This window comes from Geotrypetes seraphini, chromosome 9 (assembly GCF_902459505.1).
Source record: "Geotrypetes seraphini chromosome 9, aGeoSer1.1, whole genome shotgun sequence".
In the NCBI taxonomy this organism is placed as follows: Eukaryota; Metazoa; Chordata; class Amphibia; order Gymnophiona; family Dermophiidae; genus Geotrypetes; species Geotrypetes seraphini.
The window spans coordinates 115,439,187-115,460,689 of NC_047092.1; the positions used below are offsets into that span (position 1 = coordinate 115,439,187).

At 43.3% G+C, this 21,503-nt stretch overlaps 2 protein-coding genes across 5 annotated transcripts in view; one reads left to right on the forward strand and one right to left on the reverse strand.

The window, feature by feature from the left end:
* Positions 1 to 21,503, reverse strand: part of ANO7 (anoctamin 7) — a 454,465-nt gene that overhangs the window by 395,009 nt on the left and 37,953 nt on the right. The gene's annotated exons all lie outside the window — the stretch shown is intronic.
* LOC117366584 lies at positions 16,293 to 20,579 on the forward strand. Of its 3 annotated transcripts, XM_033958100.1 has the most exons (4): positions 16,293 to 17,677; positions 18,137 to 18,229; positions 18,371 to 18,439; positions 18,536 to 20,579. In XM_033958100.1, the coding sequence occupies exon 4, from the start codon at positions 18,554 to 18,556 to the stop codon at positions 19,934 to 19,936; it is 1,383 nt and encodes a 460-aa protein (XP_033813991.1). In that variant the 5' UTR covers positions 16,293 to 17,677; positions 18,137 to 18,229; positions 18,371 to 18,439; positions 18,536 to 18,553; the 3' UTR covers positions 19,937 to 20,579. The 3 variants fall into 3 exon arrangements, with proteins under 3 accessions (XP_033813991.1, XP_033813992.1, XP_033813993.1); XM_033958101.1 differs by lacking the exon at positions 18,137 to 18,229; XM_033958102.1 differs by lacking the exons at positions 16,293 to 17,677; positions 18,137 to 18,229 and adding an exon at positions 17,845 to 17,861.

The following is a 21,503-nucleotide window of genomic DNA, read 5'->3' on the forward strand; positions in this document are numbered from 1 at the left end:
CTAACTTTGTGGCCTGTGACTCAACTCTGTAGTTGTAGTCCAGCATGGGCATAGCAGAAAGAGATACAAGCAGCCATCTAGTTGGATGTCCCAACTTGTTTGGATCGAAGGAGACAAAAAGTTGAGGAGCAGTTCTGTTTGGTTTGGTGCGTTCCAAGTAGAAGGCCAAAGCATGTTTACAGTCTACAGTATGAAGAGCTGATTCTCCAGGATGAAAATGAGGCCTTGGAAAAAATACTGGAAGTACAATAGATTGACTGAGATGAAATTCTGAAACCACTTTAGGTAAGAATTTAGGATGAGTATGGAGGAACACCTTGTCATGATGGAAGAATGTGAAAGGTGGATCAACAACTAATGCTTGCAGCTCACTGAATCTTCGAGCAGATGTGAGGGCAATGAGAAAAACCACTTTACAGGTAAGATACTTAAGATGAGCCGTAGACATTGGTTCAAATGGAGGCTTCATCATTTGAGCAAGAACAACATTGAGATCTCAAACCACTGGAGGTGGTTTGAGAGGAGGTTTGACATTGAAAAGTTCTTTCATAAATCTGGAAACCACAGGATGAGCAGAGAGGGTTTTCCTTCAAGAGGCTGATGGAAAGCAGCAATTGCACTGAGATGGACTCGGATCAATGTAGACTTGAGGCCAGAGGTGGATAAGTGCAAAAGATAATCTAGAACAGAAGATAAGGAGGAATCCTGAGGCTCCTTATCATGAAAGATGCACCACGTAGAAAATCAAGTCCATTTTTGGTGGTAGCATTGTCTAGTGGCAGGCTTTCTAGAAGCCTCTATAATGTCCCTTATAGGTTGAAAAAACTGAAGAGGAGTTATGTTGAGAGGTACCAAGCTATCAGGTGTAGAGACTGCAGGTTGGGATAAAGTAGAGATCCTTGACTATGTGTAAGCAGAGACGGAAAAACTGGTAGAAGATATGGCTCCCTGCTGCTGAGTTGAAGTAGAAGGGAGTATCAAGGTTGTCTCAGCCACCGAGGTGCTATCAGAATCATGTGGCATGATCGTTCTTCAACTTGACAAGAGTCTTGAGAATGAGAGGGAATGGAGGGAATGCATACAGAAAAAGATTTGTCCATTCCAGTAGAAAAGTATCTGCTTCAAGATGATGAGGAGAATATATCCTGGAGCAGAACTGAGGCAGTCTGTGGTTGTGGGGAGATACAAAGAGATCTATCTGAGGCATTCCCCATTGTGAAAAAATGTGATGAAGAGGCGAGGAATTGAGTGTTCATTCATGAGGTTGCAGAAGACGACTCAATTTGTCCGCCAAACAGTTTTTCACCCCTTGGATGTAGACAGCTTTGAGGAAGGTGTTATGGAGGATTGCCCAGTCCCAAACCTTCAGAGCTTCTTGACAAAGGGAGGGAGATCCTGTCCCCCCCTGTTTGTTGACATAGTACATAGCGACTTGGTTGTCCGTCTGAATGCGGACTACCTGGTCGTGAAGAAGATATTGAAAAGCTTTGAGCATTGAAGATCACTCTGAGTTCCAACAGATTGATATGACACTGACAATCCGTACTGGTCCAGTGGCCTTGAATACGAAGACCATCGAGATGAGCCCCCAAAGCGTAGGTTGACGAATCTGATGAGGGTGCATTTGAAACAGCAAGCCTCTGGAGAGATTGGAAAAGAGCATCAACCAGCGGAGAGACTGTCTCAACGAAGGAGTGACTGTAATGTGTTGAGAGAGTGGGTCGCAAGCCTACGTCCACTGAGATGCCAGGGTCCACTGAGGAATTCTGAGGTGAAGTCTGGCAAAAGGAGTCACGTGTACTGGAAAGAGAACATGAAGTATCAAAAAGAATGTCACCGAGTGGTTCGAAAAGCCAAAAGAGAGTATGAAGAGAGGCTAGCCAGGGAAGCAAAAAATTTCAAACCGTTCTTTAGATATGTTAAAGGGAAGCAACCGGCTAGGGAGGATGTGGGACCGCTGGACGATGGTGACAAGAAGGGAGTGGTGAAGGAGGAGAAAGAAGTGGCAGAAAGACTTAACGCGTTCTTTTCATCTGTATTTACAAACGAAGACACATCCAGCATTCCGGAACCTGAACAATTCTTCAATGGAAATCAGGCAGAAAAATTAACAACCATGGAAGTGAGCCTTGAAGATGTACACAGGCAGATAGATAAATTAAAAACAGACAAATCCCCGGGTCCGGACGGAATCCATCCAAGGGTTCTGAAGGAATTAAAGGAGGAGATAGCGGAACTACTGCAGCAAATTTGCAATCTATCCCTGAAAACAGGTGTGATCCCGGAGGACTGGAAGATAGCCAGAAGAAAAATAGCTAAGAAGAAAAAAAAAAAAAAATAAAAAAAAATTTAAATTGAATCAGGTTGGGCAGACTGGATGGACCATTCGGGTCTTTATCTGCCGTCATCTACTATGTTACTATGTTACTATGTTACTATGTTAGCCAATGTTACGCCCATCTTTAAAAAGGGATCAAAAGGTGACCCAGGAAATTACAGACCAGTGAGTCTGACCTCGGTACCGGGGAAAATGGCAGAAACACTGATAAAAGAAAAAATTGATGAACATTTTGAAAGAAACAAACTTCTGATAACCAGCCAACACGGTTTCTGCAAGGGAAGATCTTGCCTAACTAACTTATTGCACTTCTTCGAAGGAATTAACAAACGGATGGACAATGGAGACCCCATAGACATCATATATCTTGATTTCCAAAAAGCCTTTGACAAGGTGCCCCATGAACGCCTACTCCGGAAACTGAAGAACCATGGGGTGGAAGGAGATGTACATAGATGGATCAGAAGCTGGTTGGCGGGTAGGAGACAGAGGGTGGGAGTGAAGGGCCACTACTCGGACTGGAGGAAGGTCACGAGTGGGGTCCCGCAGGGCTCAGTACTAGGGCCGCTGCTATTTAATGTATTCATAAATGATCTGGAAACAGGGACGAAGTGTGAGATAATAAAATTTGCAGATGACACTAAACTATTTAGTAGAGCTCGGACTAAAGAAGACTGTGAAAAACTGCAAAGGGACTTGAACAAACTAGGGGAATGGGCAACGAGATGGCAGATGAAGTTCAATGTTGAGAAATGTAAAGTATTACATGTGGGAAACAGAAACCCGAGGTACAACTATACGATGGGAGGGATGTTTTTAAATGAGAGTACCCAAGAAAGAGACCTGGGGGTGATGGTGGACTTGACAATGAAGCCGTCGGCACAGTGTGCAGCGGCTGCTAAGAAGGCAAATAGAATGCTAGGCATCATCAAAAAGGGTATTACAACCAGAACGAAAGAAGTTATCTTGCCATTGTATCGAGCAATGGTGCGTCCGCATCTGGAGTACTGCATCCAATATTGGTCGCAGTACCTTAAGAAGGATATGGCGATACTCGAGAGGGTTCAGAGGAGAGCGACACGTCTGATAAAAGGGATGGAAAACCTTTCATACGCTGAGAGATTGGAAAAACTGGGACTTTTTTCCCTGGAGAAGAGAAGACTTAGAGGAGATATGATAGAGACTTACAAGATCATGAAGGGCATAGAGAGAGTACAGAGGGACAGATTCTTCACACTTTCAGAAAATAAAAGAACAAGAGGGCATTCAGAAAAGTTGAAAGGGGACAGATTCAGAACGAATGCTAGGAAGTTCTTCTTTACCCAGCGTGTGGTGGACACCTGGAATGCGCTTCCAGAGGGCGTGATAGGGCAGAGTACGGTACTGGGGTTCAAGAGGGAATTGGACAACTTTCTGCTGGAAAAGAGAATAGAGGGGTATAGATAGAGGATTACTGGTCCTGGGCCTGTTGGGCCGCCGCGTGAGCAGACTGCTGGGCACGATGGACCTCAGGTCTGACCCAGTAGAGGCATTTCTTATGTTCTTATGTTCTTATGATGGCACGGAGACGAAGCACAGCTTGAGCTTCCTGAAGAAGAAGGGCGGTCTGGGATGGATTGGAAGGATACTCTCTTGGAGGAAGCTCTGGTGGAACCTGAGTGAAATGAAGAGCGTATCCTGATTATTGACAGCACCCAGAGGTCGGATGTAATGGTCTCCCATTGGTGGTAAAAATGATGGAGATGACCTCCTATGGGGGGAAAGAAGGACAGAGGCAGAACAATGGAAGTTATGCTCTGTTATAGACAGTCAAAAAGGCTGCGAAGCCTTAGGTGCAACAGAAGGCTGAGGTTTCTGTTGCTTCTGTTGCTGCAGTTTCTTGGAAGGAGCTCGAGTATAAGGAGCCGCCCTTGGAGTATAACGCCTCTGGAAAACCAGAGTAGGGCGTGAAGGTTTTGCAGGAGCTGACTTTGGCTTTGTTCTGACAAAGGAAGCAAAAGATTTTTCATTTTCAGACAACTTCGTAGTGGCAGCCTCTATGGATTCATCAAAGAGGTCATTGCCCTGACAAGGAATGTTAGCCAGACAGTCCTGAAGATTAGGATCCATGTCAATGGTGCAAAGCCAGGCCAAGCAGCACATTGCTACAGAGAAAGCAGTGGCCCTAGCCGACAGCTCAAAGGCATCATAAGATGACTGGAGAAGATGCAATCTGAGTTGTGACAGAGTAGCAGTGACTTCTTGGAACTCAAAATGTCTATATTGATCCAGGTTCTTCAGAAAACCTGGAAGAAGATCAATAAGGAACTTGAGATAAGTAATGAAGACAAAATTGTAATTGAGGACTTTGGAGGACATCATAACATTTTGATATAGACTGCGTCCAAATTTGTACATGGTCTTACCCTCCCTTCCAGGAGGAACTGTAGCATAGACCCTGGAAGAATGGGTTCTTTTCAAAGAGGACTCCACAAGGAGAGATTGATGAGATAATTGTGAATTCTCAAACCCTTTGCAATGCAGAGTTCTATACCTCGAGTCCAATTTGCCTGGAACAGCAGGTATAGCATAAGAAGTCTCCAGACAACGTTTGAAAGTTTGTTAAGAGGAAGCTTAAGTGACTCTGCAGGAGGCTGAGGTAGGTACATGACCTCGAGATACTCCTTAGAGTATTTAGAACCAGCATCTACTGAATTTCCAGGTCATCAGCCATCTGACAAAGGAAGGAAGAGAAAGACAGCTGATCCGCCAAGGCCCTGCCTCGTGAGGGACTCGATGACCTCGAGAACGAAGGTAAAGCCTCTCTGGAGAAGTGGCAATCCAAAGAATATGGAGACTTGGAGGAGGAAATGGAAGCAGCTGATTCCTCAGGGTCCGGAAGCGGTGACCTCGAGCGAGGAATTGGAGGCCTTGAAGAGCTGGAATGTCTGGAATGAGGCCTAGATGAAGAAGGCTGCTCTTTATAGGAAGATCTGCACCTCAATGGATGTCTCGATGAAGGCCTCGATCAGCAACGAGAGTGGTGCCTGGAAGCAGGTCTCGAGGATCGAGGAGACTTCGCCCTATGTATGGAAGCAGGCAATGCTGCTGGTGAATGGATAGGGCTAGAAGCTGTAGATCGAAACACAGTGGATTGGATCGGGGAATCTTGAAGCACTCTCAAAGACTCTGCTCCTTGTATGGAGTGTGAGGATTCCTGTCGAGACACTTCCAAAGAATCTACTCCTTGCATAGTGTGTAGATGCCAGACCAGACACTCGCAAAGACTCTGCTCCTTGCATAGAGGGAGGGAGACTGCTGATTGCCCAGGCTGGATTATAGAAAGCAGCATCGAAGGAGAAGCATATTTGCTCAATAAATGAACAAATTGCTGCTCCAACATGGTCTGGAGAGAAGCCTGCAAAGGTGGATCCGTGTCTGAAACCAGACCACTTGCTGAGGCTAAAGGCTCCAAGGTGGCAATGGAGATATGCTTGGACTTGGAGGTCTTAGAAAGCTTGAGGACCACCGCAGGAACCTTCTGCTTAGATATCTGACCTGAGGGGAGCTCAGGGGAAGATAAAGCAGGTATGCTCGAGGCTAAACATGATCCAAACGAGGACGGTCTGATGAGGCTCAAGGTCAGAGTCGTGGAAACAGGACCTTCGCTGGAAGGTGGGACCGAGGCAGCACTCGAGGTTGAGGGTATCAGCAAAGAGTGCATGGTGAAGAGTTTTTCCACTAAAACGTGACGACGTTTAAGGGCTCGAGGTTGAAGAGTAGCACAGCGTTCACACGACTTCGGATTATGGTCAGGCCCAAGGCACTTGAGGCACCAGCGGTGTGGGTCCGTGAGAGAAATCGCACGCTGGCACTGGCTACACTTCTTGAAGCTCATGACTGGCCGGGACATAGGAGGGAAGATAGCCACTGCAAAGTTGAAGCTCGCAGGCTGCGGCTGCGTGGCCTGGCCCGCCAGTCAGTCAATGAAGAAAAAATCAAAATAAGTCTTTTTTTTATTAAAAAAAAAAAGTAAAATAAAGAAAGTAACACAGCGATTCCGACTAAAAAGAACACAAACTGCGGTGAGAGAAGGCACGAAGCGAACGAAGTTCAACGCAGAGTGTCAAAGTACAGACTTCTCGGCTCTGCGGAAAACTGAGAACTGAGGAGATGCGCCCTGTGCTGGGATGGAAAGAACTCGCGCATGCGTAGTGTGGCTGACTGGAAACTTCTAGGTTTCTACAAGCAAGTCTGCTTGCAAGGCTGTCCACATCCGGGCTCCGTGGATGACATCACCCATATGTTGAGAATAGGCTGCCTGCTTGTCCTGGGATAATATATGTTACACTTATTGAGTTTTAAAATAAATAAAGATTAATAAAAATAAATAATAATTTTAGGCAGATTAGTTACATGAAGCCAGAGAGTCTGTCTCGATGAGCGATTCTAATGCAGAGTTGGTAGACCCGCGTGGTCATCCGTTGCAAGGCATGGAATGTAGGTTAGGAAGTGCGGGGAGTTTAGGATAGGCTGGCGGGGCTTTCCCACAATGGGGAAGACCCATGATTGGTGGGCCGTGGCTGAAAAAGGAGTTGGGAGGCGGCAGTTAGGACTCAGGGCTTACCTGGTCCTCCGAGGCGGCTTTCCTGTCCACCCGCCCTTGGGTTCCAGCTTCGGAGGGTCGGGACCTTGTGACTCCAGGGGCTGTATCCTGAGCTACTAGCTGCTGGGCTCATCAGGGGATGAGAAGTGGGCCGGCTGGGAGCCATGTATGTTAGGTGACATCCCACCCCTCAGATCCTTGCTGGCATGGCAGGGTCAGGGGCCATGATTTGTTTAAAGTAACTCAGGAATATTTGTGTAATATTATTATGTTGTTAATAAGTTGTTATAAAGTTGTTAATATACTTAACCTATAATTTTCAATAAACAGGGCTGTGGCTAATTTTCACGATCAGTGGAGTTGGAGTATTAATGTTTTGATTGTTGAAAGGGATATGGTGGGGAGTGGAGGGGGAAGCAGCAGGGAAGGTGTGGGTCATGAGGAGTGGGCCAATCCAGGTTCCAATGTTAGGAATTATGGGGTCACTATTCAGAAGAACTTATCTATTTAACATTGGATATGTCCATGTGACAAAAGTTATCTGTTTAGGAAGGACAAAAAGCATTCCAGCGGACAGGGACAATCTTATCTATAGACACAGCAGATATAAAGATATCTGTTTAGAGGAGGTGGGGACTGTGGGCTGTTAAGATGGGGAGGTGATAGTTCATAGTTGTATAACTGAAAACCAATTTGTAATGAATTGCTATGTTAGCACTTTTGTATTCCATTGTAATTTGCTGAAAGAGTTTATTTGTTCAAGAAAGGGAAATTTTTCTTTTAAAGTCTGTTTCTCTTTAAGCTCCTACATTCAGCATTGCCAAAATAAATACAAATCTTGCTGGCAATTCAGCTTAAAGATATTCAAATAGAGAATTTAGATATCTTTACATAGAGACCACCTCACTGAATATTGACCTCTAATCCAGGTTTACTTACGCTAGGTTTTACTAACTGGCATTAGAGATTTTTAGCACGGGCCAGCAAGGTAAATGCTTCAGTGCTCATAGGAATTCTGAGCACTGAAGTATTTATCTCACTGGCCCACACTAATAACCTCCTGCACCATTAAGTAAAAGGAGCCCTATGTCACTTTACAGAGAGTATCAGCGATCTACAACAATAAAATAACCAATAATAAGAAAGGAACACCATAATTCAGATAAAGACCCACTCAAGTAACCACCCCAAAAAATATTAACCTAGTTTAGTAGTATTTTTTTAAAACTTTGTATTTATTTGCACTTAAATCCTATATCAAATGCGATGCTTGAAAAGGAAAAGTACAATAAAAAGACAAAGAGGGAACATACATCACAAAAGAAATCATCATAGAAACATAGAAACATGACGGCAGATAAAGGCCAAATGTCTCATCTAGTCTGCCCATCCACAGTAACCATTATCTCTTTCTCTCTCTGAGAGATCCCACAAGCCTATCCCACACAGCAAAAATATCTAGGATAATCTGTTCAAAAACAAAGATAATGATAATAAATAACCTATAATGAAGTCCTTGCCAAATCAAAATGCTCCTTATTGCCCTAATCCTGATGGAGAGGAGCCAGTAGATGTGTATGTGCCGGCAGTATTCAGTGCCAGTACCTGCACAGCTAAATGGGTGACATTTAAGATAAGTAAAGGGGCTAGGACTTGATATACTGCTTTTTATATGTGCGGTTATAATCCAAGTGGTTTATGTATTTTAGACAGGTACTTATTTTGTACTTTGGGCAATGAAGTGTTAAATACTATGAGCTGCTGCGAGAGATCATGGCAGCCATTTTAATTGAGGCAGCTGCAAGGGGCAGGAGTGAGTGGGCTTTACTCCTACCCCCATCACCCACTGGACCACCATGGATAGAAGTTAGGCTCAGGAGGACCTTTCTAGATCAGATGGGATTGGGATTTATGACTGTTGAGGGCTGGGTGTAGGGAAAGAGAGGGCTGCATAAAGGGGTAAGACGGGGATTGTGGGGGTTAAACAAAAAGAAACATTATGCTGATATTCAACCAGAGCCGTCATCTACTATAATAAAACCCTAGCCGCGCATGCGCACTCTTACCTGCGTGTTCCGTGATCTCTGATCTGTGATCAGTAGGTCCGTGGCCGGCAAGAGTGCATATGCGAGCTTACAACGGCCCCGCATTCACGGTCTGGCTGGCTCCCTTACTAAAGTTTTTTGCGGTGGCGGCTCGTCTTGCATCCGGCCCTGTGTCCAAAGCTTCTCCGAAGGCTGGCTCCCATGAAAATGTTATTTTTTCTGTTTAAAGCCACGGCGGCAGCTTCTCTCAAGAGCCGCACCAGCGTCGGAAACCTCTCTGATGTCACAACGTCAGAGACAAGGCTTCCGACGCTGGTGTACCTCTTGAGAGAAGCTGCCGCCGCGGCTTTAAACAGAAAAATAACATTTTCATGGGAGCCAGCCTTCGGAGAAGCTTTGGACATAGGGCCAGATGCAAGAGGAGCCACCACCGCGAAAAGCTTTAGTAAGGGAGCCAGCCAGATCACGAGTGTGGGACCGTTGTAAGCGCGGATTGGTCGAGGAGCTGCCACTGCCCACGGCTTTGAAATTTGGCAAGGAAGCCGGCCAGAAAAGAAAATAAATGCTGCTGCCCTGCTGCACAGGGAATAGGGTGGGGGACTTCTAAAATGTAAGGTGGCCCGGACTACCAAAAGCCCCAAAGCTGCATGGTTTGTAGGTAAGGGAGAAGGGTTCCTAATGGACAGTGAGGAAGGTACAAGTAAGGTAGAAGGGCTACTGCTGGACAGGGGGGAGCAGGAATGGGGGGTGGCAAGTAAAGGAGAAGGGCTACTGCTGGACAGGGGAGCAGGGAATGGGGAGGTGCTGTTGGACAGGGGGAGATAAAAGTAAAGGAGAAGGGCTGCTAGCACCCGTTAATGTAATGGGCTAAAAAACTAGTAATTGCATAATCACCTAGAATGGATGATATACACCCCAGGGTACTGAAAGCTCAAATATATAAACAATAAATATGTAGTAGTAGGCAGGAATTACTGTCTACGGCCTATACCCTGGGTTCTCAGATGAAAGTTCCCCTCACATTTCATCATCGTTATCTGAAGGATGAGACCCTCTTGCCTGAATATGCTAAATACCGGATCTCTTGGGCCCAGGATCTCCATGTAATGTTGCCTGATGATATTATATTGACTGCTGTAACTAGATTGCCTGCTTTGAGGAAATATTTGTATTTTCTAGAAATGCAGTATAAACTGATATTCTGTCTTTATAAGAACATAAGAAACATAAGAACATAAGCAGTGCCTCCGCCGGGTCAGACCATAGGTCCATCCTGCCCATCAGTCCGCTCCCGCAGCGGCCCAAACAGGTCACGACCTGTCTGAATCACCAGAAGGGGCCCCCTTGCCACCTTGGTTTCCCATTTAAGTCCTATCTTCCCATCAAAGTCCTAACCCTTCGGTCTTGCACATGCACGACCTGGTTGGGTTTCTATACTTTTTACCTGGATACCTCTCTCAGTATCCCTCGATCCCTTTATCCCTCAGGAATCCGTCCAATCCCTGTTTGAATCCCTGTACCGTACTCTGCCTGATCACTTCCTCCGGTAGCGCATTCCAAGTGTCCACGACCCTTTGGGTGAAAAAAAACTTCCTTACATTTGTTTTGAACCTATCTCCCTTCAGTTTCTCTAAATGCCCCCTCGTACCTGTTATCCCCTTCAGTCTGAAGAATCTGTCCCTATCCACCCTCTCTATGCCCCTCATGATCTTGAAGGTCTCTATCATATCTCCCCTGAGCCTCCTTTTTTCCAGAGAGAAGAGCCCCAGCCTATCTAACCTCTCAATATTCCTTCCTTTTGGGGACATCGCCCTAAAACACACAAAACAACTGTCCCTCTATATTCTTCTCTCTTAAACATTCCCATCACTTCAATTACTTGCAATAATACAGAAATACCTTATACAAACAATATGAGAATTGGTCTTATCAATGTAAGAGCAATTAAAAATAAATATCATTTAATAAAAGACGACATTGTTAAAAATAAATTACAAATTCTATTTATCACAGAAACTTGGCTTTCAGAAGGCGAGGAAGCTTATCTTTCCTACTGCTGTCCCCCTAATTACAACTATATATTTAACCATCGTCATTATCGAAAAGGAGGAGGCATTGCTGTCATTTATAAATACAATACTCTAAAATTATGTGATCAATCCCCAAAAGCTGCTTCAATTGAATTTCTTCACCTAAAATATACCATTAACAACCAATTTGATTTTCTATTGCTTTATGTCCCTCCTCCTATAAGTTCAAATAAACTCTCACTCCTTCAAGATCTTTTATTTGATTTTTCCTCAGCAACAACCAACCCAATTATCCTAGGTGATTTCAACATACATTTTGATGACCCCTACAATTCCAATACTAAGGATCTTCTTAATATTCTCACACCTCTCAATATAAAACCACAAATATATTTCCCTACACACAAAGCTAATCATACACTAGATAATATTCTTGTTACGTCTTTCCAACAACCGAACATTTCAAATCTTTCAGCTTTGCCTATCCCTTGGTCTGATCATTACTTCATAACCTTTTCTTTTTTCTTACCTAGTCCTAGTTCTACACAACTCTTACCGAAAAACAAGGTTATTACAGTCAGAGATTTTAACAAGCTGGACAATACAGACTTATCTTCACTTTTGGACTTAAACATCATAACTTCTTTTCCCGATTCCATAGAAGATCAATTAATGGCCTGGAATTCATCATTGACGTCTCTTCTTGATATAGTATCTCCATTAACATCAAAAACCATTTCACTTCGTAAAATCATTAACCCTTGGTTTACAGCAGATCTAAATATGGTTAAACAACAAGTACGTTCGCTAGAAAGGAAATGGCGACAAAACAAAACATTAGATAACCTACAAGCATATAGGGAAAAAGTTTCACTTTATAAGACAAAAATAAACCAGGCAAAAAAATCATATTACTCCAAAAAAATTGAAAAGGCAAAGAATTCTTCCATTCTTTATAATATCCTAAAATCAATTGATCCAAAAAATAAAATAAATAGTTCCACTCAAAGATCAACATTAAAAGCTCAAGAACTATCTAATGCATTCATACAAAAAATAAATAATATTCGCAACTCCTTTTCCCAAAACACATCAAATAATCGCACTACTACTGACCAAACAAAATTCATACCTATAGCCAAATGTTCAAACTTTAAAATCCCATCCCTACAAGATATCCATTCACTATTACAACAAGTAAACTTAAAAAATTCCCAATCTGAAATCATTCCACCTTTCTATTTGAAAAAACACTTCCTACATTTTGGTCCCTTCATACTGTCACTCATTCAAAAGAGCCTTCTTACTTCTACAGTTCCACTTCAATGGAAGACTGCATATATCACCCTCATTCTTAAAAATTACAAAATTGGTCTTGATGATTTATCCAATTATCGTCCGATAGCTAACATACCATTTATAGCTAAATTAACAGAAAAATGGATCTTTAATCAACTCTCTGACTTCATTGAGAACACAAACGCTTTACACCCAAATCAGACCGGTTTCAGAAAATTCCATAACACTGAATATTCATTACTTGGCTTAACATCAAACATACAATATTTCCTGGATCATCATAAATCTGTAATACTATTTTCTTTAGACATTTCAGCAGCATTCGATACCATAGATCACGAACTGCTCATTAATAGGCTTGCGGAAAAAGGAATCACCGAGAATGTTTTAGCATGGTTCAAATCGTATCTTTCAAACCGTTCCTCCTCTGTTAGGTTTAATAATGAAGTTTCCGCCCCTCACACTTCCACATTTGGTATACCCCAAGGATCAATTTTGTCCCCTTTACTCTTTAATATTTTTCTCTCACCACTATTAGAAATTTGCCAATCCATAGGTTTTATCCCATTTTCGTACGCTGACGATATACAATTAATTCATCCTCTTGATCCGAATAATACCACTGAAGTTTCTTCTATCAATTACAAACTTGAACAAATACAAGACTGGCTTACCTCAAATAAATTATCATTAAATATTAACAAGACCAAAACTATGTTATATAATTGGAAAAAAGACATACTATTATCAAAACCATTTGTACTTAATAATATTACTCTTAACCTAGTATCCACTGTGAAAATACTTGGAGTTTTTTTAGATGATAATCTGACTTATCATGAACACATCTCCCACATAGTCAAAAATTGTTTCTTTAAATTACGGCAGATCAGATCAATTACCAAATTTCTAAATTTACCATCATTAAAGATTCTAATACATTCTTTCGTTATATCGAAAATTGATTACTGTAATGCCTTATTTATTAATATTACACAAAAAGAAAAAAGGAGATTACAGACCATCCAAAATACTGCTATAAAAATAATATATAATGCAAAAAAATACGATCATGTCTCCCCACTACTTAAAGACGCTCACTGGTTACCTATAAGTCACAGAACTCTGTTCAAAACAATGCTTCTCATCTTTAAGACCTTATTGTACAATGAACCACAATTTATTTCAAAATCATTAATCCCTTACACAACCCAACGCCCATTACGATCATCGGAACAAAATCTGTTAACAGTACCGTCATTGAAAATCATAGGTACACGAAGAGCCGACATGTTTACAGTAATGGGACCACAATGGTGGAATGCAATTCCCCAATATATCAGAATGGAACAGGACATTACAACTTTTAAAAAATTGCTAAAAACTTATTTATTTAAAGACGCTTTTACTTCTGATTGACCTAAAAACGCTTTTTAATATCGGCTTAAATCTTATTATTTTTTTTTTTTTAAACTACCTACTTAAAGAGTATTTTTAATTTCAAAGCGTTCACTTCCTTTAAAGACAGCTTTAGCTTGTGTTCTGATAAAGTTAAACCTATCCTTTTGTGTTTCCCTTTTTTTTCTAACCCAACAGTGTAACTTTATATTATTCCTTACCCCTCATGTATGTTTTATATAAAATGTAATGTGTAATTTGTCAATATTTGTTATATTTTAGCCTCTTGTATACTTTTATTTTGTTAATATACATCGCCTAGAAATTTTGTAATAGGCGATTCATCAAATATTCAATAAACTTGAAACTTGAACTTGAAACTCAGTGTATGGACAGTGTTCCAGCCCTCTTACCAGTTTCGTTGCTCTCCTTTGGACTCTCTCAAGTACCGCCATGTCCTTCTTGAGGTACAGCAACCAATACTGAACGTCCAGATGTGGACGCACCATCGCTCGATACAATGGCATGATGACTTCCCATGTCCTGGTTGTTATGCCCCTCTTTATGATTCCCAGCATCCTGTTGGCTTTTTTCGAGGCTGCTGCGCACTGTGCAGATGGCTTCAGTAATGCATCCACCAGCACACCCAAGTCTCTCTCAAGTCTGCTGTCTCCCAACAATGCCCCCCCCCCCCAATTTGTAGTTGAACAACGGGTTCTTTTTCCCTATATGCATGACCTTGCATTTTTCCACGTTAAAGCGCATTTGCCATTTGTTTGCCCAGTCTTCCAGCTTGTCCAGGTCCCTTTGCAGGTCCTCACACTCCTCCCTGGACCTAACTCTGCCGCACAGTTTGGTATCGTCTGCGAATTTTATAACCTCGCACTTTGCCTCCTTTTCCAGGTCATTGATAAATATGTTGAAGAGTAACGGCCCCAGCACCGATCCCTGTGGCACACCGCTCGTGACTCCCCACCAGTCAGAATATTGGCCCTTTACTCCGACCCTCTGCAGTCTACCCGACAACCAGTGCTTGATCCATCTGTGCACATCGGTGACAGGTCAAAAACGCGCAAGACAATCGCGCGCAGACAATCGCGCGCAGACAAATAAGCGCAAAGACAATTGCGCGCAAGACAATTCAGCGCAGCGACAACTCCGCGCAAGACAATTCAGCGCAGCGACAACTCCGCGCAAGACAATTGAGCGCAAGACAAGTCAGCGCAAGACAACTCAGCGCAAGACAACTGAGCGCGCCACTAGAGGCCGCTTGACCATCGGAGGACACGCGCACGTACAGCACGTGAACACGTCATCACGTCAACGTTGACTCTTTGCGTTTTCAACATAAATCACGTGAATGCATTTTCGTTACCATGGTTACGTTATCTCATGATATATATTCTCCGAACACGTCATCACGTCAACGTTGACTCTTTGCGTTTTCAACATAAATCACGTGAATGCATTTTCGTTACCATGGTTACGTTATCTCATGATATATATTCTCCGAACAGCATTTAAATACAAGTCACGTGAATGCATTTTCGTTACTATGGTTACGTTTCTACATTATATATGTCCTCCTTCCTTTCCCGCCTTCCTTTCGCTGCCTGACCGTGTCCGTTATAGGTAAAGATCTGGTTTTGCTGGTACTTGATCTATAACGAATATTTGTCTTGCGCGGATTTATCTCGCCTCTGGTGAGAGCGAACGTCCACATTTCTTCATTTACAGGTATGTTTATATTTACGCTTCACGCGCAAGAAAAGGGAGGGGGGGTATGGTTCATAGACAATTGCGCGCAAGACAATCGCGATCATAAAACTCAGCGCAATTGATCCTCAAGTTTATATAGGTATGTTGATATTTACATTTTCAGTTCTTGTATTGCGCGCAATTGTCTATGAACCAGTGATATTTACGCGCAATTGTCTATGAACCGCGATTTGGTCCCGTATTGTCTATGAACCGCGATTTGGTCCCGTATCTAAACGCACAGGTCCTTAAAAATCTTGTCTTGCGCGCAATTGTCTATGAACCAGTTTATATTTACGCGCAATTGTCTATGAACCGCGATTTGGTCCCGTATCTAAACGCACAGGTCCTTAAAAATCCGCGTTCTGCGCCACTTTTCGGGTCCCTGCCACATTTAGTCTCTGGCTCTGACAGAGTTGTATGATAATTTAACTCTGAAGGATCCTAATGCTTTCCCTTCCCCATGCTAGGATCCGTCAGAGTTAAATTCCCATACGGTGCCGGGTCAAAAGCGCGCCGGCGCGCCGGGTCAAAGGCGTGCCCACCCTATTGAGCGTAGCGCGCGACGCCGCGCCTTTCTAAATTACTGTTTTTAGGGCTCCGACGGGTTCATAGACGATTGCGCGCAAGCCGCGCCGCTCTAAATGACCGTTTTTAGGGCTCCGACGGAGGGCGAGGGGGGGAGAACCCCCCACTTTACTATAATGTGGAGGGTTACGACCCCCAAACCCCCGATAACGCCGGCGCGATGTCTATTAAGTAAACAGAAGGGGGTTCCCGAACAAAACCCCCCATCGGAGCCCCTAAAAACTGTAATTTGTTGCGGTTCTGCGGCGCGCCTTGCCTTAAATTGGCTTTCGTCTTTCGCGCCGTTGTCTATGAACCTTCTCATCCAGCCCTGTCAGGGGCAGGGACCTGAAAAGGGGCACGGAACGCGGATTTTTAAGGACACCCCGTCTTGCGCTTAGTTTTCCCGCATGTTAAAAGAGCGAGAAGGTTGAGGTATGGTATTAAGATTATGTATAATGTGATGATGGATATTAATTGGAAGCATAATTGGATGGAGTTATAGATTTTAAAAGTAATAAATATCTAAAAAAACTTGTTGGCATGAGGTAAAAACTCTTATGCCAGCAACACTAGTATCTGAATATGTTTAATTTGAGGATTGTATCATGATGTAATGATGCAATATTATTGGGTAAGTGCATGAGAAAAAAAAAAGGAAAATATCAGCACAGGAGTCACCATTCAACATATAAGTAATAATTTTAAAGTATCTAGTTTTGGGTACAATTCATTATGTCACATTATCAAAATGGAAAGAACAGTAACAATAAAAAAGGGAGACATTAACATCTTACTGTAATGAATATACACTATTTTCTATTTAAAGATACACTGTCTTATTGTTGGGAGGGTGTCTAAATTATACTATTATCATTCATATTGGGAAAAGTAAGAGTGGGGAAGTGGGTTGGGAAGGGAGGTACTTGATTGACATGTGATGTATTTCATTTTAATGTTTTGATTCTTGTACACATGATGTGTCATTTAAAATGAATAAAGATTTTTTAAAAAACCGAGTGTGCTCACGGTTTATAGTTTTATAAAGGCATTGGGTACCATTTTCTTTTGCAGGTATCATACATAAGAGGATATTCACATTTACAGGTATATGCATAGCTTCATTTTTTGGTTTTGCTAAATTGGAACAATAGGATAGGATAAATAGTCTGATGGTAGGGCTTATTGGGGTACACTTTTAGCCTTGGGTGTGTAGTGAGGGTGATTGTATACAATTGTTGTGGGTCCTTGTTTTGGGCCTCTCTGCCTTCCTTCTGTCTGCGATTAGGTATAATGACGTTCTTAATCCATGATGGTTGGCAAGCCAGATTTTAACTATTACAGGTATGATTGCAAAGGTAAGTACAGACATAGTGGGTGTTGTTTGTTATATCTATGTGCTAACCTTATAAATTTTAGTCTTGCAGTCATGTGCTGAGGGATATGAATTTGCTGAAACCCTAGTGTTGTCTAGAAGTTCAATCTTGGAGGCAACGTAAGTACAGAGGTATAGGGATTTGTATGTCCTATGTATATAATAACCTTATCTAATCTACTACTGAAGGTGACTACAATCAACAGAGGACATTCAAGAGACCACGATCAACAGAGGACACACATCTTCAGTGTTTTGCTGACAGGAATCGCACCCTTGCAGGTATATGGTGTTGTGCCATAGCACTGAACTTTACATATAGGGATTTGTATGTCCTATGTATATAATAACCTTATCTAATCTACTACTGAAGGTGACTACAATCAACAGAGGACATTCAAGAGACCACGATCAACAGAGGACACACATCTTCAGTGTTTTGCTGACAGGAATCGCACCCTTGCAGGTATATGGTGTTGTGCCATAGCACTGAACTTTACATATAGGGATTTGTATGTCCTATGTATATAATAACCTTATCTAATCTACTACTGAAGGTGACTACAATCAACAGAGGACATTCAAGAGACCACGATCAACAGAGGACACACATCTTCAGTGTTTTGCTGACAGGAATCGCACCCTTGCAGGTATATGGTGTTGTGCCATAGCACTGAACTTTACATATAGGGATTTGTATGTCCTATGTATATAATAACCTTATCTAATCTACTACTGAAGGTGACTACAATCAACAGACTACAATCAAGACACCACAGTCAACAGAGGACAGACATCTTCAGTGTTTTGCTGACAGGAATCGCACCCTTGCAGGTATATGGTGTTGTGCCATAGCACTAAACTCTACATATGTATGGCCTAACCTCACCTATTTGACCTTTGCATGTTTTTTTGTGTGCTGGAGATTGGTGGGGGGTGAACATTAAGTTTACATGCATGTTATAATTCTTGCAGGTACTGGTTCAGGGTTGAAGGTCGACTACAGTTCCTGAGGGTTTCATCGATATACTTCCAGTCTTACAGGTATGATGTTCTTTTGAGTAGTGCATTCATGATATAGGCAATTGTATATCAATTGCAAGTCAAAATAGGATAATGTTATTAATTGTATGGTTTCAGGAGTGATTTGACATAGACATGGAAGTAATAACTTCACAGCGTGGGAGAGAGCACTGGGTTAATGAGGGCTATCGATATCGGCGTGACCGAGTGATGGCAGACGGATCCACGTCCTGGAGGTGTGTGCGCCGTGACTGTGTGGGAAGAAGAAAGAGGCTCGTTGATGGATCTTCTGTTGAGATAACGGCGCATGTGCATGCACCCAACAATGCTAGAATTGAAGCTGATCGAATGATGGGAGACATACGTGAAAGAGCTGTGGCTACGGTTGAAAGGCCACGTCAGATCATTCATGGCACAACAGCTGGGACAAGTTTAGAAGCAGCTACATTATTGCCTGCATACACCTCCATGCAGAGAACAGTTAATAGAAAGAGAAATGCAGGCCATCTAGCAATGGGTAATCCCAGGTGCATAAGAGACATACAAATTCCTGAGCCGCTACAAAGAAGCACACGTGGTGAACAATTACTGTTGTGGGATTCAGGTGAAAATGATGAAAGACGCATATTCATTTTCACTACAGAATCTAATCTTGAGGTGTTGGAGCAACATGGACATTGGTTCATGGATGGGACATTCAAAGTTGCCCCCCATTTGTTTGTCCAAGTCTTTACCATCCATGCATTTGTAGACAATCGTGCACTTCCCATGGTCTACGTGTTGTTGAACAGTAAAAGGGAGGAGGACTATGAACGTGTGTTGAGGAAACTGCTGGAAACCAGAAACACGTTGGCACCATTGACAATCTTGATGGACTTTGAGAGAGCAAGTCTGCAAGCTGCCCGCACTGTATTTCCCAATGCTACAGTTTCTGGCTGCCTGTTCCATCTGGGTCAATCATTGTGGCGCAGAATTCAACATGAGGGACTGACCGCCAGCTATAGAGATGAGGAGAGAGTAAGAATGTTCACCAAAATGCTGTTAGCATTAAGTTTTGTTCCTGTGGATGATGTTGCTGAGTGTTTCCAGACCTTGGAGGAGAGTCGACCAGATGAACTGACCCTGGTGTATGACTATTGGGAAGACAATTACATCGGGAGATTGCGGCCAAATGGGAGACGGGTGCCACCTTTTCCTATTCATCTGTGGAATATGCGCTCCCGTGTGGAAGATGGACTGCCTCGGACCAATAATTCCGTTGAAGGTTGGCACCATGCATTTCAATCCTCTGTTGCATGCCACCATCCAACCATCTTTAAACTCCTTGAACATATACAGCGTGAGCAAGATCACACAGAACAGTTGCTTGCTCGATTCCAGGCTGGTAACCGCGCACCACCCAGCAGTAAGAGCACGTATGTGAGAGTGACGCAAAGACTAACAACGCTGCTGCCAACATATGGTCAAACACCTCTCTTTCAATATCTCCGTGGTATAGCACATAATCTGGAACTGTAGAGTTTGATGTTGAAGTTCAGGTTTTCCTGTTGCTATGCTACAATTGTGTGCACTTTGAGATTTGAAATTTGCTTTGACATGTCCATATGGTCTCCCAAGCACATATGCTGCAGGAACAGGAGAGACACTTTGAAATGTCTATGTCCCCCTCTCCTTTTGGTGGCCCGAAAGCTACAGGCCTGCAAACTGTTGTGCTCAGGATCTCTCCCCCAGGAGTTTCTCTGAAGCCCTCCTCTGACCCCTACCTATCCTAGTATCCACTGCTCTGACATGTGCCAAGCGTGAAGGTTTTTTATGCCGAGCAAGGTAACCCACTCAAGCATACTGTACTCGCTTTGACATTTTCAAGGTGTTGTGGGTGGTGTTCAAAGGCTTTTTCCTTCACGTAGGGAAGGTCAGATGGTGTCTTGGATGGAGCGGCTTCAGGGAAAGCGTCTGTGTTAAGGAAAATTTGAAAAACTTGAAATTGTACATTTCCTCCCTTGTTTTTGGTGGCCTAGAAAGTACATAAGCAGAAATGTCAGTCAGGTGCTGTCATGAGATTCAGAAAAAGACGAGGACCCAGAATGGGTTGACAGGGGTGCAAACCTGATGGTGGCAGTCATGTGTTGGCCTTTGCAGGACCCAGAATGGGTTGACAAGGGTGCAAACGTGATGGTGGCAGTCAGGTGTTGGCCTTTGCAGGACCCAGAAGCAGAGTCCCCCCCCCCAGCAGAATGTCAGTCAGGTGCTGTCTCTGAAGCCATGAGATTCAGAAAAAGATGAGGACCCAGAATGGGTTGACAGGGGTGCAAACCTGATGGTGGCAGTCATGTGTTGGCCTTTGCAGGACCCAGAATGGGTTGACAAGGGTGCAAACGTGATGATGGCAGTCAGGTGTTGGCCTTTGCAGGACCCAGAAGCAGAGTCCCCCCCCCCAGCAGAATGTCAGTCAGGTGCTGTCTCTGAAGCCATGAGATTCAGAAAAAGATGAGGACCCAGAATGGGTTGACAGGGGTGCAAACCTGATGGTGGCAGTCATGTGTTGGCCTTTGCAGGACCCAGAATGGGTTGACAAGGGTGCAAACGTGATGATGGCAGTCAGGTGTTGGCCTTTGCAGGACCCAGAAGCAGAGTCCCCCCCCCCAGCAGAATGTCAGTCAGGTGCTGTCTCTGAAACCACTGCTCTGCCAATATCTCTCTCTCCCACTACTGTTGGTTAACTGCTCTGCCAACTGTTGCTCTCACTCCACAGATGTTGGTTAACTGCTCTGCCAATATCTCTCTCTCCCACTACTGTTGGTTAACTGCTCTGCCAACTGTTGCTCTCACTCCACAGATGTTGGTTAACTGCTCTGCCAATATCTCTCTCTCCCACTACTGTTGGTTAACTGCTCTGCCAACTGTTGCTCTCACTCCACAGATGTTGGTTAACTGCTCTGCCAATATCTCTCTCTCCCACTACTGTTGGTTAACTGCTCTGCCAACTGTTGCTCTCACTCCACAGATGTTGGTTAACTGCTCTGCCAATATCTCTCTCTCCCACTACTGTTGGTTAACTGCTCTGCCAACTGTTGCTCTCACTCCA